Source organism: Typha latifolia, chromosome 10, assembly GCF_019914945.1.
Source record: "Typha latifolia isolate L0001 chromosome 10, TyphaL0001v2, whole genome shotgun sequence".
Taxonomy (NCBI): Eukaryota; Viridiplantae; Streptophyta; class Magnoliopsida; order Poales; family Typhaceae; genus Typha; species Typha latifolia.
In genome coordinates, this window is record NC_133095.1 from 10,603,348 (window position 1) to 10,629,383 (window position 26,036).

Consider the following 26,036-nt stretch of genomic DNA (forward strand, 5'->3'; position numbering starts at 1 on the left):
GAGTTTCCCACATATTTAGGGAAGCCAATAGGGTGACAAACTAGGCTGCACACTAGGGGTAGTTGGCTTCCCAATTTTACTTGTTGAGGTCTACTGACAAGCTCCCTCAACTATTGTGTTCACTCCTCCTTTTGATAAATATTCTAATCAAGCTAGCATAGCTTCTTACTCTCAAATAATAATAATAATAATAATAATAATAATAATAATAATAATAATAATAATACTAACCAACTATACTAGAGTTAGTAGTTATCTTTCCCATAACTAAGGAGGTCATAGAATTGACTCCAACTCTAAATAATAGATTGTGTAGAAAATTATTTGGTAGTTAGTGATGATTTAACTCAATGACTTAACTCGGTTGATGACTCGACGATGTAGTTGGTATGGAAAAGCAACTCAACAGCGTGATGGCTTAGAGCAATGTCTCAGTAGTGTTTAGTTCAAAGTAATAGTTTAGCAATGCACATAATTTAAAGTAAAAAGTAGGCGGCTTAGTATATTAGCTAAAATTTGATGAGCTTTAAAGCTTTTGAGCGTTAGTTCTTTGTCCGACCCATATCTAGGTTTCGAGCTCTTGATATGATTTAAAAAAAAAAATCTTCCCCTATGAACAAGAACTCTGTGTTAAGGTCTCCGTTTAGCTAGTGCATAAACATCTCATCTTATATGGTTTCTTTTTGTGGAGTACCTCTCCTTTTTCACTAATATGTTACAGCAGTTTACAAGAAGAAATTCATCTGCAATTATCAAAACCCGTATTTAAATAGACTTCAACATTATACTGATCATACAAAAGCAAAAGCCAAAGCCAAAATCCACTCATTATCCGTATAATCTCCCATAAAAACACAAAAAATCCAATGACTGTGTGTGTGTGGCTGTGAACAGTATCACTCAACTCTTATTATTTACTAATTGTAAATGCTGAATCGCACGTAGAAGTTCTACTCCCGCTAAAGATCTGAACACGCACATAACACACTGCCTCAGCCCATCCATGCAACTTGAACAATCCAACAATTATCACCTTCCCGCCGAAACTCGACGACGATGTAAAATTCAACCCCCCCGAAGCGAGATCAAAGGGGAAGAAACGGCTGGCCGCCACCTTCGATGCCAGAATTTGCACCGACGTGTGAATCGTTTCCGTCCTACGTGCATGGATCATGCCTGCTTCCATCGGCGCAAACCCGACGTAATTGCCGTGATAACTGACCGTGGTCGTCGAGCCGCCGTACTCGAACCCAGCAAAGTTGCGGTTCTTGACGACGATCTCGACCCCGAGAGTGAGGTTGAATGCGAGGGGCAGGAGCCTGAAATCTACGTACTCGACATTGACAAGAGAAGTAACGATCTCCGGCGTCGTTGGTTTGAAGACCGTGTAGTATAGGATCACGAGAATTGCAACGAGGAGAATGATGAGAATTCCCGTCACAGTGCAGCAGATCTTGATACCTTTTTTCGACATGGGAGAAGAGAGATTGAAGATGTTAGAGATGGAAGGGAAGGGGGGGAGTATAAGGAATGGTAGGAGTTTGAGTGTCATAAAGAGGAAGCTAGCCTTTGGTATTGGTGTGTTAATTAAGTAATTCTCTTTTGTGTATTTGAAAAGGAAACAAGAGTTTGAGGTCAAAGAAGAGAAGCAATGCGTTTGCAACTCGATTAGCCGTTTATTTCACGCCTACGGTTATTAATTCTTTTATTATTATCTTGTGCTCGTTGGATAGTATTCCATGTCCTAAAGACCTTTGAAACTTTCTGGGTCTGATCGTTTGCAACCCATGGCTGCAGGATCTTTTGTGCATATAGGAAATTCTTGTCGTCAGGGATCAGCAGCTGCTTTACAGCTTTAAGTCTTCTACTTAAAAGAAGGATTAAGAAAACTAATGATGAATAAAAGACTAATTTCTGCTCCTATTAACCTATCCGTTTCAGCTAAGCAAAGAGGATTCCTGCTAATGACAGCCTGCTAGTAGAAAATTATAATAAAAACCTTTGTTTATCTGGTACTGCGGTTAATCTGAACCTTGTATTATCGCTATCACACCAGTTGTTATGCAGCATAAATCTACTTTCTTTGTTGCATTTTATGTTCATAGAAGTCAACAGCAAAAAATGATAACTTTTACAAATTGCTCTATAAGATTAAGCTGATAAAAAATAGTAGTTTTTATGTTCAATACTCTAAAACATCATTATATCTATAGTTGAGACAAAGATAAAATTGAGTATTAGTCGCATTCGTACTTCGTAAATAACATTACGGAATATTAGAATCAGGAAAATTTTTGACTGTAACACTAGAATTTTTCAGATATTACATCAGAGGACTTATCTAGTATATGCAAAATTACTTTGCTTCATTCTGATGTAATTTGGAAATTAATTTGTTTCATCTTGTGCTGTTTGAACTGGCAATGTTATTTCCTTCTCATCTATCTAAGATTTCCCTTCATAACTCTTACCCCAGAGGATCAATGAAGTAGCAGTAACTCATTCAGGTGCATTAGCATTGTGTTAGTTAAGAGTATTTGGTGATTAGAAAGCACCTTCCTAGTTTAATTTCTTCTCCTAAAAGAACACTAGATAATGTCATTGTTATGAAGGTTGCGACATCGCAGGGCCCCTCCTCTGAATTGCTCATGAATTGCAACTAATACGCAACTCTACTCACCATGACAGCCTGAAATTTTATCAGTAAGAATCCATGTTATTCTTGTATCAAATAAAATCATATACAGTTATGAACTTAACTGATAACAGTATTCTTCTTTTACGTATGATATCTGAATTGTAATCTTCTGAAATCCATCGTTTCACTATAATTCAGCGATTAGCAATTAATCTTGACTCGAATGATGCTAATAAATATAAGACTTTGATTAGTATCTATCGTCGTAATGATATATGAACAAACAAAGACAATAAATTCTTTTTTAGGAGGATATGTGAGGAATATGTTGGAAAATATGCATAGATAAGTCTGCTTGAATAGTATTTACTTACTGAATAAATCATTGAGATAAGTAAGGCTCACATCCAAGTGCAATTTACAACCGTGAAAAATGTCCCTCACAGTGACTACAGCAATGAAAAAAGCCCTGAATGGTGCTAAAGAGGCTTTAAAAGAGTAGAATTAAGCAGCCTAGAAGGGAATTCCTCCAACATAAGTCCGTACAAGAAACTAAGGACATTCATGAACTGATCTCAAGTATAAGTGTTAGCTTTCTTCAGAAGGATTTAGAATTTTGGAAAGAAAAAGAAGTGCAAGAAGCATAAAGACCATGATGAAGTGGGCATGGTTACTAGGAAAGCTCCCTAATGCCCATCTCCTCTTAGAATTGGTACAAACTCCATGTGTGTGGCTACTTACATAATCAAGAAGGTGATGGTGGTTGAATGATTTATACTTTGATCCATTGTAGAAGGCTAGCATCATGACGTCTGCGGCCCCGAGCACAATTCCTGAAGCTTTTGCGATCCCATGGAGTCTCCTTAACTTCAAAGTTTCCATCCTTTGCAGTAAATTCGGATTCATTGATTAGTAGTATTGCTTTCTTTGTCAAGAAAGATATATAAGCACGTAAACATACTAGGAATCCATTTTTGCCATCCTTGGCTAGCTAGATGCTTACATCAGAATAAATTTATTCTAATTCACATAAGTAATATGCGGTTGCATTGTATTGATTATAACTTCAAGGTATACAAAGCGAGTTATGATGCCCTATCGAAATTTAGTTGAAACCAAAGTATCATTACAGTTCAAAGGTATCAGCGATGCAGTAGTAAAATATTAGGCCAAACTCGATTTTATCCACTACTGAACAATCCTCAAACTTATCCACTGTTGGATCGATAAAGACAAATGACGACACCTCTTTGATCTTATTCATTCTCTTCTAAATATCTAAGAAAAATATTTGTTAAGGTAACTTAGTAGCTAAATTTTTTTGGCTTAAACCCACTACTTATATGTTATCTAAAGTTTGAGTAAGTAAAAAAAAGTGAGACTCATCAAGATAGTTTTTCTATAAGTGTTGGTGAAGATTTTCTCACTTTCTTATTTCTATACTGACTTTAATTTAAGGTTTACTTTATTTTGTAAAAATATTAAAAATATTAAGTTCGTGACAAGATGCTACTTATGCTGCATTTGTAGAAACCTTTATGATGCTATCTCTTTGATAATATTGGAATCTAATAAATCTTTATGATTCATCCCGTATAAATATCTATCAATTTCAGAGTTTTTGACTATTTTAAATTTGCTCATAATTTTTTTATATGTCTAATTTATTTTAAAACTTAAATACAAGCCTAAGTGTATGCTAAAGTTATTGACTAAAATTTCTAAACACAAGTCACTGACTCAGTCAACTACTTATAAATACAAGTCGTTATTTATAAATATTTTCGGCTTGCAAACAACAAGTAAAACTGGACCCAAATATTTCCATCATTGCTGTAATATAATTTTATGGCTTGACTTTTTCTTAAAAAAGACAAAAGAAAAAGGCGATTTAGTAATTTGCCATTGAATTTTTTAATTTGACAAAAGAAAAAGACAAGAGAAAAAAATCATATAATACTGAATATATGAAGCTTCCATCTCGCCACGTAGGCTAAATTTTTTTAATTTTTAAATCTTATTTTTATAAGCCTTTCTTTTTTTTTTTGGACATATTTGGATATTATTTTCAGTATTCTCTATTTTGACTAAATAGTCAACGAGTGGAAGGAAAAAAAAAAGGGTAAAAACTAACATAACTACCCAAATTCCCAACCAACCGAGTTGGTCGGCATTGGAATTGGTCTCCTTGTCCCTCTCCTCATCAAACTCCTCCCAAGCTCACAAATTTATTAATATTTAAGAGCTAAAATAAATAACCATTTCTACGCGGAGCCATGAACCATTCCAACCCGAGCTATTTACGAAACTAGCCCTCCACCTTCCCCTTGCCCCCTCTTCGCCAAATCCCTCGCATATCGATCTCTATTCCTTTGGGTCTCTTGACTCACGAGAGAGGAGGAGAGAGAGGGAGAGAGAGAGAGGGAGAGGCTAAAGGAGGAATCTTGGTGGGTGGTTTAGGTGATTGGGGGATCTATCTCGGGCCAGGGGGCAGGTGTGGTTTGTTGAAATTTGTGATCTTTTTGGCGGATTTTGGGGATTTGAGGAATTGGGTCTTGGTGAGGGATGTGGAGGGATACCGGAGCTCCGGCGGATTCGTTTTACGCTGCTCGACCTGAATGCGGCGATCTCCCGAAGACCAAGTTTAAGATCAAGGTTTGGTTTGGATTTCTGTGATCTTCCTGATTGGTTCCTTCAATACATTGGATGTATAGATAGTTGGCGACAACTTTGGCATGTATTGGATTTCTGGAACAAAAATAGATTAATGCACATTAATCTATTAGCATCTCATTGGATGCATTTCTTTTTGCAGCATGAATGATGCTAGGGTCGTGGTTAATGATCTTTACATTAAATATGTATATGGATTAATATGAACAAGTGGTAATAGGAATATTCACTGTTTGGGTTTCAAATCTATTCTTGAGTGATAAGTGAAATATAAGGAAGCTTTCTTAATCCGGATAGTCAATTTTGGAAGTATCTGTTTGTCTGGTTGGAAAATCTTGTTTCAATCAACCATAACTATAAGGAGGTTTTCTTCTATTTCTTTCGATATTATTTGGAGCTCATAGTTGTCTAACTCCGAAATAAGGCATATATTGAGTAGCATTCATGTTGTTACCTCTTCATGCAGGCTGGGAAAACACTGAGCGCACGGAGATGGCAGGCTGCATTTAGTCCAGAAGGGTACTTGGACATTGGGTCAGTCCTTAGCAGAATACAAAGAGGAGTAAGTCAACACCTACTATTGTCCCTTATCGCGAATTTTTTTCTCTCTTTATGGTTTATTTCTAAATATTAGTTGCATAGAATTATACTTACACCTTTTCCATATTAACTAGCTTTTGCTCAATATGCAAATATATTATTCTAATCAATTAACAAGCACACTCTCCTTCTTTTCTACATAGTTCACAAATATGTGGGATTGTGACATCTGAGCCTATGATGAAAGGTTTACTCTTCGAAGTTAACTATTATATGAACTATCAGGACAGTTTCTAGAAAAGCTTTACAAAATTGTAAAGTTTCTTTTACAATAGTGCTCCATAGAGAAGAAGAAATATTTGTGCAACTGTAGCGCTCCTTTAAAAAGTTGTATAAGTTGTGTCTTCATAAGAGGAACAGGCAAAAAGTAAGTTTATTTCTCTTCTTAATGAACTAGTAAAGAGGTAGGGCCCTATTGAGGAATAATCTATACGATTTGTAGCAAATCGATTAACTTCTTTCTTCTTGCTAGTTGTGTAGGAAACTTCATGTGGCCATTCATTAAGAACCCAAACCCAACCTCTTCGGTTGTGCAACTTTTGAGTGCATTTGTTTTAACTTGATTCCCTTTGACAATCTTTGATTTTCTTTTGTCGGGACAAGATGTACACACATGCTATTCGAATCTTGATGAGCAACTTCTTATCAGTAACTTTATTGTCCTATATGTAATTTTAAAGCAAATTTCTTAGAGGAAATAATTGATTCCTATGATTTTTTTAGGGTGTCCATCCTTCAATTAGAGGAGAGGTTTGGGAGTTTTTACTTGGCTGTTTTGATCCTAAGAGTACCTTTGATGAAAGAGAGCAGCTGAGGCAACGACGGAGGTATTTGCCTTGCTAACAGAAACCTACTGGTATACTCATTCAATACTGCGTCCTTTGTTCATCATCATTTCTATTTCTCTTTCTTTTATATTGTTGATGAATGGAAATATGGTGGTGACATTTGATGCATCCTAACTATTCTTTAGAACAAGTATATGGTTTTGTTTCTATTTGTATGATGCATATTCTATCTATATTAGAAAGTAAGAAACACGTTTAATATCAATGCAAAAAATATGTATCTCTTCCTTGCACTTTAGCTTATGTGTCATGAGTTAGAAAGCACCCACACTTCGAATATCATGTTGTGTCATTGTCCAACACTTGTTGGATACCAAACACGTGTTGGGCACTTCGAAGGAGTACCTGATATTTAAACAAATATAAAATAAACTTGAACATCTGTTGGACATTTTCAGACATTCTTGAGATACATTTTGGACACAAGATATATCATATGTTGCAGAAATTTATAGTAGAAATCATCTATTGCAAGAATTTTACATATGCTCTAGAAATGTAATGCAAAAATCACAAGTTAGTGCATCCAAGAAAATTAATATTAGCATAGACGAGTGCAAAAATTATAGATTTGTCAATTCCATCCGCTATGGTAGTAATTTGCATCTAATAACCTATAAATGTAATATGCAAAGGAAAAGATCATGTTAGTTATTTATTCTCATAATATTGAATTGTATTGTCATGTATTAGCGTTATTATTTTTGACTTGTTATGATATCTTTGTGGTATTGTGCACACTTTGATTTTCTCTCGTGAGTAGATTATGCTTTCTTGTGTATTTATATTACAACTTTATAAGTTAGCAAATTTTTTTTTTTCTGTCATAAACGTGTTCGTGTCCTATTTTTTCAAGATTTGTTGTATTTTTCGAGTATGTATCATGTCATATCCATGTTCCATGTCCGTACTTCTTATTCATGATATATGCCATGGTTCAAGGATTCCTATTATGCATTTCATTGCAACTATGTATTTCCATAATTATGACGGTAGAATAGCAAGATGATTATTTGCTTAAAATTTTGGAGAATAAGAGAACTTGGACAAATGTTTGTCACTAAATTTCAATTTGTATATAAATCTGCTGCGAACCCTCTGAACCATCTAGTTTTCTTCTTTTTGAGTTATGCAGATTGCAATATGCTATATTGAAAGAAGAATGCAAGGAAAAAGATTCTCATGTTGGTAGTGGTAGGATAATTACGGCTCCAATTATTACCGAAGATGGTGAGCCTATTCAAGATCCTTTAGTCATCCTTGAAGCCAATGAAAACCAAGAGAATTCACATAATTCTCTTAGTTCTAGCACTGGAACTAGAGAAAAGGGAGAGACCTCTGGGGAACATATAAAGTTGGATAAGCAAGTTATCGAATGGAAACTTACACTTCATCAGATTGGTAATCATAAATACTTACTTTTTCTTATGTGTATTTTAAATAATTCAAAATCATTACAAATATCATTATAACTGTCATCTGATCTCATCCTTCATTCTGTTCGGATGGCTAATTATTTTATTTTGATAACTTCCTCTTTTAAGTCAATCTAGAGTTGTGACACATCTATTCTCATCTTAAGTTTTATAAGCTAACTAATTGGTAATGGTATGGCAGGCAATATTTTGGTAGTGAATGTCACACCACTTCACTTAAGTACATAAATTATGAATTGGGAATTCTACTTAGACACAAAGCTAGTTGAACTCTGAATAATCTTTTACCTCTCTAAGCTGTTCTGTTGAAATTGTTGTATTTAAATATATTTTTCTCATGAATTGAAATTATGTTAGGCCTTGATGTGTTACGCACTGATCGGACTCTAGTATTTTACGAGAAGAAAGAAAATCTCTCGAAGCTGTGGGATATTCTAGCTGTTTATGCATGGATTGACAAAGATGTTGGTTACTGTCAAGGTGCCTGGAGAAAACCATCTCACCATTTATTTTCTATGATGGAATTTACCAAAAGGGTTCCTTAAAAGTAAATATCTATTGATGTTTTAATATGTATAACTTGAACAGGAATGAGTGATCTTTGCTCTCCGATGATAGTGCTTCTAGAGGATGAAGCCGATGCATTTTGGTGCTTTGAGCGTTTGATGCGCAGGCTGGTATGTTTTATAGAAGTCAATTGATGATTTTTTAGATTTTCTGCCTCTCTTTCTTCCCTTCATAATATCCACTTGATACTTATTCACTTTTAAGTTGGGGATGATTCATTTTGTGCGAGAGTAAGCATTCATGGAATAATTAACCTGCAGTTGTATAATGTGGTTAACGAAATTGGGAAATTGTCAAAAAAATTGAAGTTTGCCACTTTTAGTTCCTCTCTATAATTTCTTACAATCTATGTTGGCCATTTTATGTTCCAACTAGTATTTCAATTTTGGGCCTATGTTAGTATTTAGTAACCCTTGCCATTGTCTACAATAGTCAAACAGAAGCTAGCTAAACCGTTAAAGGTTATATTGTCATTCACCTATTTTATCTAAAACTCCAAAATTAAGAAGGCCATCATATGACTTAGTAGCAACTAGTTGGCTCTAATGTTGGATTGCCATTGAAAGTCTGTTGAAGTGTTTGATTCTTTTGCTTCATCAAAGTTCTCAATTCCTAAATGGTGGTCATCTTAATAATAGACCATATAAAATATCGTAAGAATTTTCCCCATTTTTTTTATTTTCCTAGTAAGTGACCCAAACTTTAGAGTTTAGGGCTAGGCACCTTGGTATTTAATTTGCTTCAACCTGAACAACTTGGGGCATTAAATATACCAGGATATTGCACTAAAATGACTAATCTTATTAGAAGATATTCAAGTATAACCTGAAGAAAAGCATTTTTATTCAACTCTAAGGTTGGGTTAATATCCTTCATCCTTTTGGAAGTAACTAAAATTTGTCCTTTAAGTATGACAAGAATGCCAATTTCTCTTAATGTTAGGAGTTTATTCTATTTTTAAGAAAGTTCTCTTCTATATCTCCTTTTAAGGAAACAATGATTGTTAAAGGTATGATATATGTTGTTGTTTCCATTATCTAGCAATTTAAGCTTTTGGGTCAATAAGTTATTTGTCATGTTTTCATGAACTAGTTTTCCTAGAGGTTATGAATTCAAACCTTGGTAAGACTATTTAATCCATATCTATGATTCAATTATCTATTCTTTTATAATGTAAAAGGTGTGTGATTCCTATTATCTTTCATTTGTTCATGTATGTCATATAGAGGCTACACACGGTGGGATTTGTTAAAGGCATAAATACATTATTAGATCATTATCTAACAACTTAAGTTTCTAGGTCAATCGGTTATCTAACAATATAGTAAGAAATTAAAATGTTTCTTTGACCATAACATGCTAAAATATGTTTCTTGAAAGCATAGCCTCTAGTTCCATATCTTACATAATTTCTCATAAAAAATGTGTCAGCATTAAAAAAAACTCACACTTTATTACCAATATCTAATTTTAGGTTCCCTTGAGATCTTGTGCATCTTCTTCAAGCAGGTAATCTAGGTTCATCAGGCAGAAGTGCATCCTTGATCATATGACTTATTTATTCTCTTCTTATGTTTTTAATGACTTAGTAGTAAAAGTTAGTGTTAGAATATATATAAAAACACCATTCTCTAACAACTTAAGTTTTTAGAATCATTGGTAAGTTAACAATGGTCTTGGAACAGAGATCCTAGTCCTGCTAGGCTCTTATGTTATTTAATATATAAAATTTTCATCTATTTAAATCAAGTCCACTTTGTGAGCCTATCACAATGCTTGAGCTTATCATAATGTCTCAAGCTTAGAGGTAATGGAGAATGTTAATAGTACAAAACATAAAAATTATCGTTCTATAACAACTAAAGCTTTTGGAGTAGTTAATGAGTTGATAGTTACTATATGCCAATAAGATAGTATTTTGGGTTTCAACTTTCAACATGTTAAGAACAAAGATTTTCTAACACAAACAAATGTGTCAACCATGACAACTTTAAGGTGGATTTGGGTGGGGGGACTTCACACCAAGTCATATCAAAGGGAAAGAGAACTACTTAAGAATTTATACATAGCTAAAAGAATGCCTCAAATATCTAGTTACTAGATAAGGCCCATTAATTCTTAAAATGGCATATCAAGCAGCAGCTAATTAAACTAGCTCAGAAGTGCAACAGAGTATTCCCAAATCTGATCCCTTTACTTGTCATAGAAGTAGTCTTCATTATTATGTTCAATATTCATATTCTTTTTACTTGGATGTGCATCTCTAGTTTTAGTGCTCTCTATCTAGAACAATGCTTAACGACATTCCTTATTGACCTTTGCTATTCTTTCCTTGTTTGGTAGCTTGTTTCATGAGTTTAGACTTTCCACTCTTATTGTTTGTAGCTCTGCTCTTTTCCTTCTCATTTATGCCTTTTGCGTTCTAAGAGTTCATTTTTTCTTGGCAAACGAGCATGTATTTTCTGAAAGCCCTGTGATAGATTCTACCGTACCAAATTGATAGGCTCTAATACTAATGATAGGTTACAGAACAATTTCTTTAAGATTTGAATTTATTGCATGAAGCAGTCCGCGCAACCGAGGGAAAATATTTACCAAATATTTTTTCGTAAAAATTACGAAACCAAGTGGAAGCGATCAATAATTACTTGATCTACGTTATTCGTATTTACGCCCTTCGCAGATTCGAACTGCAACTTGAACGAAAGTACGATTTAGTGCGGATGATGGTGGTAGTGGTGACGGATGGAGTAGAAGTTAGGGTTATGAATGATAATGAAGATGAGGGTGGATGGGTGGTATAGTTTAAAGGATATAGACGAAGGGGAAGAAGTGGTTGAGATCCCAAAGAAGACGGAGGACTCGATAGTCGAGAGAGATTAGAAATTAAGAGAGACCTTACCAACGGTGGAGGTGGTAAGTTGGTGAAGAGGAAGGAGAGATATTAGAGTAGAGAGAATAGAGAGAAGATAGGAGGCAATAAATCAATAATCCAATAGCATAATAAATTTGGCTGCCATCCATACCTTTATAGAGGCTAGCCAACAAGCCCCAATAATAATAACTAACCCTAATCCTAGTGCAATCCTGCCGATCGCATTTGAACGCGCCCGATCGCGTTCGAACGCTCAAAAGGCGTTCTCTGTATGTGCGAACGCGATGCAAGCGTTTGAACGCGCCCCACCGCATTCGAACGCATATTTCGCGTTCTCTGTATTTGCGAACCTGATGCAGGCGTTCGCAAAGTCGTTCGAATGCGACCCCTTCTACGTTCGAATGCGACCTATAGAAATTTTATTTTAATAAAAATAAACAACTAATGCAATAAGAAAAAACTCTAACAAGGTGTATCACCCTGAGCTTTGAAATATTTATTTGGCGAAGTGTAGGTCCCTGAATTCATCATTTCCCTAGATAATTCCCTAGCAGCCACAAGAACATTTCAGATGGTCTGCTTCAAGGTCACCAATCAAGATTAAAGGGTAGCTGCCCATATCACTCTCCTATTCCATGCCATGAACCATGAGAAGGGTGCCCCATGCATGTCAACACAAATCTTTGTTGCCTTTCTAAACCCTTAATAGGATCTATTCTTGGCTAAGATCCAGAAATTTGGCAAGTTAACCTATAGTTCAAGGATGACATGTCAAGCTGATACGGATGCTAAATTTTCATTTCATTGGTTTGTCAAATGTGACCTTACCTTCTTACTTCATGAAGAAATAAAACCATCAGCTAAGAAATCAATGATCTGTTGCTCTGAACTCTGGAGTTTACTTAGGCATCTCTATGTGGTCTTTAGTTCTTATTGTTTGTGGAAAAATGAGCTTGCTTCAAATACTGTTTCATGTCTTTAAATGCCAGACCATAAAGATATTATTTTCGTCATGATTATTTTTCTACATACTCATTGACTTGCTTCTGATTACCTTATGTTTGAAATTTTAAAGCGAGGAAATTTCAGATGCACAGAGAGATCTGTGGGGGTTGAAAACCAACTGCAGAGCCTAGCATCCATAACTCAACTGCTTGAGCCAAAGCTTCATGAACATCTAGGTTCATCTTCAATATCTGCTACTCTACTTAAATAACAACTTTATTATCTAATTCTTGACAATTTATCAACTTTATTTCTAACTCTTGACAATTTATTAGGCAGTAGCATTATTTTGTTTCAGATGTGCTTTGCTTATTTCTGGATACTCTCTTATCTCATGTTTCTATTATTACTAATTATCTAGATAGCTCTTACCTCATAAGGAAGCAAGGCCTATAGAGCTTGAAGCATTCTGCATGGCAAATATTTGAAGAAACATATGTTGTATTCTATGTATTATAGGATTGGAATCCTCCTTCTCTATTGTAAGAAGATTCTTACAAACTTCATGATAATTTAGAGAAATCTTACGATCCGATCACATGGGTCAAATCGAGTCAAGTCAAGTTAGTTAGCTTTACCTTATTGTTTGAATTTCAAATAAATCGGATAATCCGCATGTGGATCCGATTCGCTAGGAATTTTTACTGCTATAAATAGGAATGGATATGTGTTGATAATTATCATGAAAAGAATCATTGAAGGAATATGAGTTTAGCCAAGTTATTATTTTCGTTTACCATAGTCGTTGATTGTTTTTATCTTCATAGAAGTAGATCATAACCGTAGAACTCTTTCAAGTATCTAAACTCTAGCCACCACCTTCCTTCATCAGCCACCTTATCTTACGGCCGTCCATCACCACCCTTAGCCGTCCGCCACCCTCCAACAACCACCGCAACGTCGGTTAATTACTATTATGCCCTACTTCGACCTTGTTCCACTTTTTTAACCATAACTTTCTATCCGGATATCTAATTGACTTCATTCCAAAGCTATTAGATTCGGAACTTCCGAGATTGCTACTTCTCAAAATCTCAGGATCATCCTACGAACGGATCATTCTAGATCTGGTTCATAACAAGAAATTTGGTAAATAAACATGACATTAGAGCAGGAGCTCCTGATTTTGAAGCTAGGTAGGCAAATTCATCATTTAGTATATAAAATCTCTAACGTATTTACTTCAAATACCTCTTGAGCCTATTAATACGTCTCTAGCCCAGAAGTAAGAGAGTGTTAGAATATAATGAATTAATACTACCATTCTCTAATAGCTTAAAATTTGATTAATTATTAAATTATCATGGTATTAGAACTAGTTTTCGTAGAGATCATGAGTTTAAATCTCCTCAACTTGCTTTTGTTCCCTAATCCCTATTTTCTATTATCTATCATGATGTAGCTTGGGTCATACATATAGTTTTCTCTATCCGTCCTTGTTTAGTGTGTAGGGAGAGGGGAGCGTCAATTGTCGTTCTATTACCTAAAAGCTTTTAGATCAATTGATAAATTGATATAGTATCAGAGTAGGAGGTGCTGAGTTCCAAGGCTGTCAGGCCTATTGATCATTTAATATACTCAATCTCCACCCATTTAATTCAAATCAAGTTCTTGGACCTACTAAGATGTCTTGAGCCCAAGAGTAAGGAGGTGTATTATAGTATAAAAGATTCAAACTACTGTTCTCTAATAGATTAAGCTTTTAGAATAATGGTAAAATATCAGGTTTGTTGCACCAATAGTTGTAGCTTTGATGCTTTTCAAAGGGACCATCACCATGATCCTCTCCTATATTGGGCATCATGTTCCCTCTATCTGAAAAAAAGTATCAGAAATGTTTAGGTTCTAAAATAGCAGCAAATGGAACTTTTGTTTCTACTTTAGATCATAGATACTGGAAAGAAGTATCTTAGTTGTAACTTATTTGTATTTGATGAGTACCCACTATCAGGTACATGCATGCCTATTGCCTAGTATGTGGAAGCACCTGCTGTTATTGTGACTTATTATAAGATATATCGAGTAGTGTTGGCAGGTGACCTTTACAATATTTATAGAACATCAAGTCTAATATCAGTGGGGATGCTAACTGAAAAAGAGAAATTTGTGAAGCAAATGCTTAATATAAATATAATGCAGGGGCAAACTCTAGTCTTTTTAGAAGCTTGAGAAACAGAATCCCAGCTGACACTTTCACACCTTGGAGGTGCTATAACAAGTTAGAGTGGGCCCTATGTACATATGTTCCATTAAGATTTAGCTATAAAAGCTTCCCTTACTTTGTTGCAGCCTTAGATAATAATCTTTTCTTTCAGTTCTGAAGAAAATTATCTAAAATGAAGTACATACTTCTGAAAAGGTGCTTTTCGAATTGGGAATAGATTCAAGGCAGTGCTTCAAAGAAAATACATATATATTATTGTGCAATTACTATGACCTATAAACTATTCGATGTATAGTATCCTCTTCAAGATTGATATCCATTTTTCTCACTCTATTAGTTTCTATTATTTTATGCACTAGTAGAAATACATGTAATGTATGATGAAGTATGAACTATAATTTGTTTCCATATCTTTGGTTTCTATCATACTTGCAGATGTAGTAATAGAATTTTGTTTTATTATAAATGCAGAAACACTAGGTGGAGGTGATTATCTTTTTGCATTTCGTATGTTCATGGTGCTGTTTCGCCGAGAGTTATCATTTGGAGACTCTTTGTTCCTTTGGGAGGTAAGAAACCTCCACTAGAACTTCGAACACTAAGGTTTCAAAATCTTGGTTTACTGCCCAAATTTGTTTGTTTCCTGTTCCAATGATGACTATGTATTTCCATGATGTCTCTATATCAAGCTCCCTCTTCTAATGTCAGCTCAAAGCCATAAAATTGCTTCCTTTATGAAGTATTTGATTTTTGTCTTGGTTAAGGTTATGGCGGTAGTAAAGACTAATTAGTCCTTCTGTTTACATGTTATTCCTTACCTTCTCAAAAATTGTACAAAGATGCTTTAAGTTGAACGGGTTGGACAGGACTATTTGCAATGAACTGTGCATTCAGACCATCACATGCCCTTTATATGCTTCCTTTATGTAATGCTTATAATAATAGAAGAATACACAGACACAGAAACAGACATACACTAGCACATTTTGATATTTTCTTTCTTTAATCTGTTTATGGTATTTTCTGCTCTGATGCTTCATATTCAAATATATTACAGATGATGTGGGCTCTAGAATATGATCCTGATATCTTCTCCATGTATGAAGAACCAGGGGTTGCCACTGATAAAAATGAAGGATCTAAAGGGAAGGCAAAGTCAATTCGCCAGTTTGGAAAGTATGAGAGGGAGAATTTGAAGAATGGCTCTAAAAGCTCAGATGCTCCCCTCCCAATTTCGGTTTTTCTTGTTGCTAGTGTTCTGAAGGACAAAAGCTCAAAGCTACTGCAGGAAGCACGTGGCTTGGATGATGTTATTAAGGTAAATAAGAAACTAGGCTATTCACCTTTCTTTAAGGATATTTCATTTATATTTTGTGCAAATTTGGTTAGATATAAGTAAATTGACTTAGTTTGCAGGAAAAAAGATTTATAGATGCCTATCTCTGATGGCACAAAGAATCATTGTCATCTTTTCACAAGCTTACATGTATAATAGGACTTAGAGGATAGGGTATAAAGGACATATCTTGGCTTTTGTGTTTTATGATCTTTTCTTGAAGTTCTAACATGATTTCAGAGTCACCATGTACCTTTCCCCTCAAATATTGAGGATCTGCTCAAACAAGCAATACAATTTTTTATTTTTATTTTTCAATTGATAAATAAATGTTTTCTTTTCTTGCAGATTTTAAATGACATGACTGGAAATTTAGATGCCAAAAAAGCTTGCAGCGGAGCAATGAAACTTCACAAGAAGTACCTCAAAAAAGTAAGGATTTTTCTTTTAGTTCTCATGATTTTCTTTCTATTACATAGTTTCTGAGTCCTCATGTTGGATTGATTCCCTTCGTTTAGTTTTGGATGTCAGAGATATGAAAATCTTTATTAGCAAATGCAAAATACCTTTTCTAGGTTCTTATACGCACCAACAGATTTATGGAATTTATAAGTTATAAAATTTTATAAGTACCTTTTAAATATATGTCCATAACATTACTCTGCTCGCTTGGTGTCTAATAGTAACAAGTGGAGGAATGATGAGTTTAGTATTTGACCTGTCGTTATGAAGATGACATGTCAACAATTTGAGATAACATCTGCTTATTATATATATTGATTATGGTTGTGATTTGGGGCATGCGAATTTTGAAATCCTTTACATGACCTTCCAAAATTATTTTTCTTAAAAGGGAAAAGAGAAGAAAAGAAAGAGAGAAAGTTAATGAAGGCACAAAGGAGGGGTTGCCTCAAAATCAAGATGCACATTATAATTCAATTAGGAAGCTATATGGTTCCAATTCCAGCTTGGACTGCATTCACATCTATTATCTTAGTCAATTAGTCATATCTCCCTATCAGCTAATACGATTTCTATTCCTTAAGAAGAACTGATTCTTTTCAGCTATCATGGTTTCTTCTTCTGCCTATTGACATTACCAAGCATGAATTTCTCCTGCAGCATAGTAGATAAAATACCTTGCGCAAGTTCATAGCAATATAAGATTATCTTGTGTTGCTTCTTTATCATTGTAGTTGCTCTAATAGTGAATTCTGCATTGGATACTGGATAATTATCATTTCTGCATGGCTTCTACTTATGGTTGGTGGAAGCCATGGAGCTTCATTTTTCATATTTTCGTTTGAAGTATCTTTGCGGTGAGACCTGATACGATCATTTGTCCTCTTTGCACTTGCAGGCCAAGAAAACATAGTATTCTTTGTAACATACTGTACCACAATGAGAGTTGATTTTCTACTATCCCCGGCATACTACATATTAACTCATGATTTGGCTGCTCAAGGTGCTTTCAGATATTCATCATCTTTTCCTATACGTGGTGGAATATTATTTATGAGTGTATGATAAGAGATTTATATGCGCGGATGTTGTATTCACTGCATTTGTTGTATAAACAGAGAAGATAACTGTTACGAGAGCATGTATCATTTGAATAAAACATATCATTGATGGTTTATTTTTTCAATAAAAGTTAAAAGACAATAATGTGACCCTGAATATTTTCTCATTAGGCTAGTTATGAAGTTCTAGTTACAAGTTGGGATGTAATTCTTTGCTCAGGTATTAGATTGTCTGCTGTCCCTACCGCAGGAATTCTGCCTAGCAGTAGTCCTGGCAAACCCGGAATGAAAAAGGGATACTAATCTTCACCTTCGCTTTCGCCATTGCTGTTGTCAATCGCTGCTCATCTTGCATCGACGACGGCGACAGCAATCGGCAACAGATAGCTTGACGATGAAGTAGATGATAAGCGGCAAAACTATTAGGAGGGGTACCGTGCGGTACTTCTCGTGCCAAGTGCCAATATGTTACGCGACATTCATGGTGATTCCATTCATAATCTAAGAAATGGCAAAATTGACAAGCATATTACTTCTATTGAGTTAAATCACTGTGGTTGCATAGAGAATAAGAAATGCAATGTCCTTTTGATACGAAGATACAACTCCTCGAAACAATTACCTAAATTACATCACAAATGTTTGAAGAGAGTCAAGAAAGCAGACTTGTGATCATCATCATCCCATTCCAATCCATCCGACCACTCCTTTTCACATTTGATCTCCTTCAACTCTTCTGCAGCCAACTTCAGCTTCTTAAACTTGGGGCAATCGGCCACTTTGAAGCTCTCCAACGAGGGGAAGGCCAATAAAATCCTTGCACTGCTTAGGCTCTTAAACTCTAGTAGGCTATGGAGATGCAACTCCTTGAGGTTAGGGAAGGGAGTTATCATCCTACATTCTTCTTCTTCTTCTTCTTCTTCTTCACTGAATGCTTCAATCAGGTGCTCCATTCCAGTGCAATACCAAATGAACAAGGACTGGAGGTATTGAACACACCCACCTTTCCAAACAATCCTAGCCTTGTGAAGCCCTTGGAGGATTATACTCTGAAGACTAGGCAGGACCGGCAACTCGTCGTAGGCGACGTTGCCGCGGCCCTGAACGACGACACTCTGTAGGTGGCCAGGCAGAGCCGGCAGCTGACTACCACCTTTGCTGCTGTCTATGACCACCTCCTCTATGTTGCCACAATTGGCAATCCACACTCTCTTCAATACCGTCATGTTCTTCCAGAGATCAGAAGAGGGTAATTGGACTGTCACCAATCCAGAGCAGCCTTTTACCAGTAGATTTCGCGTCGATCCGGCGAGGCGATGCGACTGCGAGAGCTTCTGCAGAGCAGTGACAGTTTGAATGGTTATGTCGAGTGCCTTGAGCTTCCTTAAGCTCTCTAACTCTTGCAACTCCACCCCTGTGCCATTGGACCCAACCTTCCAATCTCCGTAGCTGAGGTCCATGTACAGCACCTGCAACGCCAGCAGGCCGCCGATCACGCCTCTCGGGATGCTCTCGAGAGGCATATGAGAGAGTAGTAGAAATTTTAAATTCGACAGAGATCCGAGCTCCCGCGGTAGCAGCCGGATATTCGTGTTGTAGAGATCAAGATACTGCAAGCCGGTCAGGGATCCGATCCCCGACGGTAGCTCGATTATGGAAGTATGTGAAAGATCCAGGACTCGGAGAGATGGCATGAATTGAAAGAACCCATCGCATATCTTCTCCAGTCCAGGATTTCCTTGAAGCATCAAGGTTCGCAGATTCGGGCTATTGGGTCTCTCGTCCAGTTCATGTATGTTGTTCCTCATCAGCGATATCCTCTCGGCTTCGGTCCATTTCTCGGCCCCCGGTGCTTGCTTCAGCTCGACGCCGGCGCGGACTAGCCATTTCGTCTCCTTGGCCCCGAATTCCGACGCAATCCACAAGGCCATGGCTCGGACCATGGGGTGCATCTTGATATGGTCCTCATCTTCACCTCTTTCGAGCAAGGACGCGGTCTTTAGCACACCAAGAAGGTCGTGCCCCTTGTTGTAGATCTCATCCATCTCGGTGTAGAGATCATCTACGAATCCTTCGCCGATGCAGTACCCTATGATCCACTCCTTGTAGATGGAGAACTCCTCGGGGAACAGAGAGCAGTACAAGAGGCAAGTCCTCAACTTGTCGGTGGGCAAGTTATCGTAGCTGCGTTTCAGATGATTGAAGACGTCAGTCTCCATGCCGAGAAGTTGCCAAGGTGCGATCTTTAGCACAGTGATGGCATGCTTCCACTCCTTTGCAGTCCTCTTGCTCGCCATCGCCCTGCCGACCGTGATGAGCCCGAGGGGTAGTCCGCCGCACTTGGCGGCCAGCTCCTCCGCGTGGCGCCGGATCTCCGAGCTGGAACGGACTAATGCCTCGCCGACCTTCTCTTGGAACAACTCCCATGCCTCCTCCCACGCCAAGCACTCCACCTTGATCTTCTTCTTGACATCCATCCGATCGCAGACGTGCTCGATTCGCGTCGCCACTACGATCTTGCTCTTCGATTGCGGCTTCGGTATCGGAACTCCGAGCGTTCGAAGATCCAATGGCTCCCATACATCATCAAGAAGGAGCACGAAGTTCATCTTGCTTAGTACCTTGTACAAGATCAGCGCGCGTTCTTTGATCTCCATCTTCTTCTCCCACGACAAGCCGAGGCGATCTCCGATCGCCCTCTGGATCTTGTCCATGTCGAAATCCTTGGTGACCTCGATGTAGATCGCCAGGTTGATCTCCGCGGCTTCCGCGAGGATCTCATTGTTGAATTTGTTCAGAAGAGTGGTCTTACCCACCCCGCCAATGCCGTAGATCCCAACGACGCCTACCTCGTCGTTCGCGAGAGCGTCGCGGAGTTGGTCGAGGAAGGCGGCCATGCCGACCACCGGCGTGCTCGGCATCTCCTCGAAACGGACTTGGACTAATTCATCAGCCACCTTACTGAAGCCACATTTGTCCTTCAAATTACACGCCTCGGTGAGCATCTCGTCGGCCTTCTTGCTGAGCTGATAAGTAGACAGCACGCGTTTCGATTGGTTCTCGGGGGCAGCGAACTGCTCGCGGAACTCCTCGTCGACCTTGACGGCTTGTTCTTCCAGCGCCGCCACGCTGTCGAGCCACCACTTCACTTGGCTCGTAGGCTCCATGCCGCGCCGCTCCGCCGCATCCACCATTCGCTTCACATCATCCCTCTTGCTCTTCAATTCGTTCATCTCATTCTCCAGCGCTTCTACGTAGTCTTGGCAAGAGACGACGTAGCCAAATGTTCTAGCAAAGAAATCTTTCAGTGGGCGAAATATGTTGTCAAAGATGGACGCTAAAACCTCCATGATCGACGAGCAAACTAAGATCGAAGAGGGAAAGAGATGAGAAAAGATTGGTTAAAAGATCTGGACAGTTTCTTGTGAAGACTTGAGAGAAGGCAAGTTTGATGTGAAGACTTCCATAAACCAAATATTCGCCTTGTCTCCTCTCAAACTCATTTCAACTACTTGACCTGAGAGATGGCAAGTCAACTATAAGAAGGTTAAGTAACACAAATACTTCAAATTTTAGCCTAGCCATATAGGTATAAATTATATATATTTTTTCCTAAAATAATCGTAGAAGGTATAATGTTAAGAAGTATATGCATGAAGTTGTTGAATAATTTAGCGAGTCTACATCATCCTCTATGTAGTCTTGGAAGGACATGGCATAGTCCAACGTTCTAGCATAGAGATCTTTCACTGGGAGGCATATGTTGTCAAAGATGGCTGGCTAAAAACTCCATGATGAGACAAACCAAGAAGAAGATTGTGGAAATTAATGGGCAGGATACAGAGGAAGTACTAGAACTAACAGGGATTAGAGGGATGAGAAAAGATCGGGTCCAAGATGTGGATAGTTTTGAAGAGAAAAGAGTTTTAATTTGGTGATGAAGAAGACAATCCAATGCAGAGTGCAATCAGGTGCAAGACTTGGGATAAACCAAGTCAATGCAATTAATGGATAGCTCACAGAGGGGTCCAAATTTTGGGTTATATTAGACAAGATATCTTTCTTGAGATATGGATTTGTTTAGCTATTATGAGGAAGGTGCCAAGGGTAGGTGAAGACTTTGAATACTTCTTCTTCTTTTTTTAATATTTATGAACGACTTGGGTTGTTGGTAGAACTGAGGAAGGAAAATGTAAGAAGAAAATTATATTTTAATGGTTTGAAAGCATAGTTCAATCTTACTCAAAACTAATTTCGAAACAAATCAAACTTAAATCATTTTCCCATCTTTGTGAAGAAAAACAATACAAACGGCATTAAGAATTCTCTGAAGTGGAAAAGTTGCTTTTGTTTTGGGCAAATGTCAAATATGACAGAAGGATGAGCTTTTCTACAACTAGTAATTGATATGAAGAAAAGTGACACAAGTATTTTCTTATTGAAAGAATTAAATCGTAGATACATCAATCTCCCAGGCAATAATTCAGCTGCTCAAGTCTCATATGTCGATGTATATAATCTCTAATACAAACATAATTCATCTTCTTTGTCTCCGCATTACAATGCAAGTATATCAATGGATTAAGTAGAGGATGGAAGCATTGCATCAAATTAGCATCACAGTCTTCTACCACCTCCTTCTTGGTTTGTTCCAGTAGCTACATTCGAAGTGCCAGTCTTTTAGGAGATTAGTTTGATTCAGTAACTATTTCATGAGCTACATAAGTACACTCTTCTATGAAGCTCACAATTGTGCAAGACTGTGACACCTATCAAAGATTTAATCGTCCTTCGGCATTCAAATTGTTCATCAGCACAAGAAATCCATAATAGGCGCCAAGACAAGAACGACGACAATGATTACTTGCAGAATTCCAGGACATGATCTATATGATCTATATCCATCTCCCGATGGTATGCTATCCGGTAACGCGCATTCTTCGCCGTCAAAATACACCCTCACCGGAAAACCGTCGCCGCCTACGATGTCTATACCTGGTGTCTTCTTCTTTGTGAATGAAACAACTGACTGCTGCTTCCCGGGCACTCTAGGATCAACTAATGGATCCTTGCCGTCTTCCTCTGGCACCAAGAAGTTTAGGCCTTCTAGTCCTTGGAAGAAGATGGTGTTCTTGAGTTCTACCGGCTTCGTGCCGTTGAACGAGTACACGTTCTCGAAGCCGGCGTACGCTTCGGCCATCTGGATTGCGGTGAACCAGTCCTTGAATGTGTAATCCCCCCAGTTGAACAGAGTGATCCTTGCAGTCCATCCATTCCTGTAGTTAGACAGTATGTGCCAGTTGATACTAACACCGCAGTTATCGCCGCAGGGCAACGGGTTAGGCACCGCGCGGTGTTTGATCTTGGCCCAGGCCTTCGCCTTGGCGGTTCGGTTCTCGAAGGGGATCAAAAGAGCCTCCGGCGGCAACAGCAGCGGCCGAGCGTCCGGGTTGCAGGACACCGAGTCAGAGCAGCCACAGGAACAAGTGTTGCAGGGCACAACTGAGTCATTGTAGTAGGCCGAGAAAGAGACGCAGCACCGTGAATTCTTGCGCTTGGGCCGCGTTATGTTGCAGGCTACTTGCCAGCTAGCCACCGCCGTCGTCTCCGACATGAGCCCGCTCGGGTCCGGGAACTCCATCGGGCTAACTCTAATGGGAGGGCCACAGACATACTCTGGATTCAGGTAGCCATGGATCTTCCAATTCTGCGGCGGGTATAGCGCGGTCCGGTTGAGGTCCGGCGGGAGTTTATACACTTGTAGCTGGAAGATAGCCTTGGACTGGCTTGCATCCATGGTTGGAGGGAGGAGGGTGCCGTTCTTGCAACAAAAGGGAAGGTTACCAATGTTGTTGTCCTTGGCTCGCTCCGGTGGGAGGTCGACGATGACCGGCTTCTTTTCGCAGCTCATGACGGGGCCGAAGTCTAAGTCTTGATAGTATGTTGCGGCGTCGCTGTAGATGCAGAAGGAAGAGTCCTTCTTCAGGGTGTAGGCTCCCCTCATCTTGTAGATGAACTCTCCCCTCTTCCACTCCCATGTCAGGTTCCAGTTGTCCAGGCGGCCGAGGGGGTTCCAGTTGTCGATCGTCACCTGAGCCAGGTAGTTGTTGCCGTATGCCTCGATCACGTCGTAGGCGAACGTCAGGTCGGCCTTCTGCCGCGGCAAGTATCTTGTGCTGTTCGTCGTCTTACTCTTAAACTTGGGGTCTTTGACACAACATACGTACATCTGACTTCCTGCCATATATATTATTGATCCGTTATCTAACAATTTAAGTTTTTAGTTGGAATTGTTTTGATTCATATGGTCACCTTTATGATTTCACCATCGATTCAAATTGTTCATTCTAATTGATATTTTGTCATAATTTAAACAATGAAACTGGCAATGAGAATTACGTATATCATGCATTAATATAGTTTTTCGAGTTGATAATGCTGACCTTTACGAGTTGCGGCAGGGCATTTAAATCCATCGTTGAGCAGCTTGATCGTCTTCGGCATCGGGACTCCCGGCGGCTTCACGCCGAACTGCGTCCCGGTCAGATCGATCTCCACCTGAATCTGCGTCATATCGCCTGCAGTATCGATCGCGTTCATTAAATCCGTCTGCGGGAACCCCGACAAGGACGTGCCATTCCCGACATGGGCCGGGAAGTCTGTGCCGTCGGTTATCACCGCCCCCGACGCGGACACCAAGATCTCGTCGTGCTGAAACCCGATAAAGATATTCCACGACTTGAGGTCCACGCTCATTGTGTTCAGCACGGTGGCCGTCGACTTGAAAGCGTACGCCTGCGCCGTCGCGTTCTTGACGTGCGGGTACTCCTTGGAGCGCTCGATGAAGGTGTAGGTGAGGAAGACGCCGATGCAGCTATCTTGAGCCGGGGTTGCCGGCGTACCGTCATCGTCATAGTCTTGCGCTCTGACGGCGGCTGAGGACAAGACCGAGACGAGGAAGACCGCGAAGAGGAGGAGGAGGGGTCTGGGCGGCGACCACGGCGGCATTGGCGCCGGTTTTTTTTTTTGTCGTCTCTTGATCCAAGAGGATGTGTGGGTATGAAGGTTAAGGAGTGGAGTTTATTCTGAGATTCGTCGGGATCTTGGTGTGGGAATTTGGAGTTCGGATCGATGATGGAGGGAGAGAAGGTGGTATAATTAGTAGTGGATCAATTGTGTTTACGGTGCGGAATTTGATGTTCTTATGTTCTTGGATTAGATTTCGCGGGGGAGATGACCCAAATTTGGAGAGGAGAGGGAGTGGAATGGTTGGAATGAAAGACGGAGTCAGTTCAAATCTCTGACGCTGCGTTTGCAACGGAATTGGCGGGAAGTGAGGAGGCAACGGTCACTAACCTCCTAAAGGGCTGTCCCTTCTTCTAAATATCTAATTAGGAGGGTAGAATGGACCCGATAACCCTGTTACCAAATCACAGTTGAACATTTTTTTATTTTATTTTTATTGGGGGTGGATATATATCATACAAGGTGGATGGCACGAGTTATTCAGATTTATGTAAATTATTTAGGTTATAAACAATTTTTTTTAATGTTATAAATAAGTACTTTTGTATTATATGGATCAATTGGTTCTTAAATAGGTTAGTTAGGGTATAAATACGGTAACCATGTCACAAGTATGTTGATGAATGAGTTAAGATAATAAATACGAATGCAATTCATTTAATAATCGGATTAGACGAATTGACTCATTTATGATCCGGAAATTTTCCATTTCACACCCGTATTTTACATTTATTTTTTTTGCAATTTTTGTAATTCAAGCTTTGCCTTTTGTTCAGATAACTCACAGAAAAGGCTCTACTTAGGATGTTTATTGAAAAATTCAATAGAAAATATAGTGGGTTATGTGCATGAAAAAAATGCCTTAGATTTTAGTAATCATAAGATTTTGTTCTTGAAACTATATGCGTTCAATTTTTATATAAATAAATGTGTGTAATTTATGTAAAAGATATGCACAATAGCTCAATTTTACTATTTGAAAATTAAAAGATTTTTTTTTTTGTGTATAAATACCCGCAAATATAAGGGTTTGAAATGAAAATGGAAAAATATATGGGAGAAGTAGGGAAAGAGGGTGGTTTGGTCTAACAGATTAAACTGCACTTTTATTTCCCTCTAAAAAGAATGGTATTTATACCATATACACTACCACGTATGTGACTAAGGCCACCGTCTTCTTTAAATAATTTATATTTGTCCTAGTTGATCCTGATTCGACATTAGAAGTATATTGATTGTTCCTCAATATAAATTAATTCATCAAGTTGATGATAAAATTCATGGCCCTTCTAGTGGACGTTACGCACTTATTACACAACAACCCCTTAGAGGATGGGCTAAGCAA

The 26,036-nt window shown here is 38.3% G+C and overlaps 4 protein-coding genes across 5 annotated transcripts; 1 reads left to right on the forward strand and 3 right to left on the reverse strand.

The window, feature by feature from the left end:
* Positions 1-910: 910 nt before the first annotated feature.
* LOC140796003 (uncharacterized) lies at positions 911-1,474 on the reverse strand. Its single transcript, XM_073148841.1, has one exon. The coding sequence runs from the start codon at positions 1,472-1,474 to the stop codon at positions 911-913; it is 564 nt and encodes a 187-aa protein (XP_073004942.1).
* Positions 1,475-4,854: 3,380 nt separating this feature from the next.
* LOC140796467 (rab GTPase-activating protein 22-like) lies at positions 4,855-17,822 on the forward strand. Of its 2 annotated transcripts, XM_073149511.1 has the most exons (11): positions 4,855-5,293; positions 5,778-5,873; positions 6,635-6,738; positions 7,895-8,160; positions 8,553-8,675; positions 8,784-8,872; positions 12,713-12,818; positions 15,278-15,375; positions 15,864-16,124; positions 16,491-16,574; positions 17,503-17,822. In XM_073149511.1, exons 1-11 carry the CDS (start codon positions 5,204-5,206, stop codon positions 17,515-17,517), a joined length of 1,332 nt encoding a protein of 443 aa, XP_073005612.1. In that variant the 5' UTR covers positions 4,855-5,203; the 3' UTR covers positions 17,518-17,822. The 2 variants fall into 2 exon arrangements, 1 of the variants encoding a protein (XP_073005612.1); XR_012110454.1 differs by lacking the exon at positions 17,503-17,822 and having other exon boundaries at positions 15,913-16,124.
* Positions 17,823-18,174: 352 nt separating this feature from the next.
* On the reverse strand, positions 18,175-21,217 carry LOC140796466 (probable disease resistance protein At1g61300). The gene has a single exon (XM_073149509.1). It carries the CDS (start codon positions 21,013-21,015, stop codon positions 18,298-18,300), a length of 2,718 nt encoding a protein of 905 aa, XP_073005610.1. The 5' UTR covers positions 21,016-21,217; the 3' UTR covers positions 18,175-18,297.
* An 872-nt stretch (positions 21,218-22,089) lies between these two features.
* On the reverse strand, positions 22,090-24,821 carry LOC140796612 (COBRA-like protein 10). Its single transcript, XM_073149676.1, has 2 exons — positions 24,109-24,821; positions 22,090-23,902 (listed from the first exon to the last, which is right to left on the reverse strand). Exons 1-2 carry the CDS (start codon positions 24,671-24,673, stop codon positions 22,476-22,478), a joined length of 1,992 nt encoding a protein of 663 aa, XP_073005777.1. The 5' UTR covers positions 24,674-24,821; the 3' UTR covers positions 22,090-22,475.
* Between the last annotated feature and the right edge of the window lie 1,215 nt (positions 24,822-26,036).

Excerpts from the sequence above, each read along its gene's own strand:
- LOC140796003 (XM_073148841.1), bottom strand. The coding sequence starts at position 1,474 with ATGTCGAAAAAAGGTATCAAGATCTGCTGCACTGTGACGGGAATTCTC.
- LOC140796467 (XM_073149511.1), top strand. The coding sequence starts at position 5,204 with ATGTGGAGGGATACCGGAGCTCCGGCGGATTCGTTTTACGCTGCTCGA. Across the intron at positions 12,819-15,277 it reads AAAGCTTCATGAACATCTAG|AAACACTAGGTGGAGGTGAT; the intron begins GTTCATCTTCAA and ends TTATAAATGCAG. Across the intron at positions 15,376-15,863 it reads ACTCTTTGTTCCTTTGGGAG|ATGATGTGGGCTCTAGAATA; the intron begins GTAAGAAACCTC and ends AATATATTACAG.
- LOC140796466 (XM_073149509.1), bottom strand. The coding sequence starts at position 21,015 with ATGGAGGTTTTAGCGTCCATCTTTGACAACATATTTCGCCCACTGAAA.
- LOC140796612 (XM_073149676.1), bottom strand. The coding sequence starts at position 24,673 with ATGCCGCCGTGGTCGCCGCCCAGACCCCTCCTCCTCCTCTTCGCGGTC. Across the intron at positions 23,903-24,108 it reads CCCTGCCGCAACTCGTAAAG|GAAGTCAGATGTACGTATGT; the intron begins GTCAGCATTATC and ends TATATATGGCAG.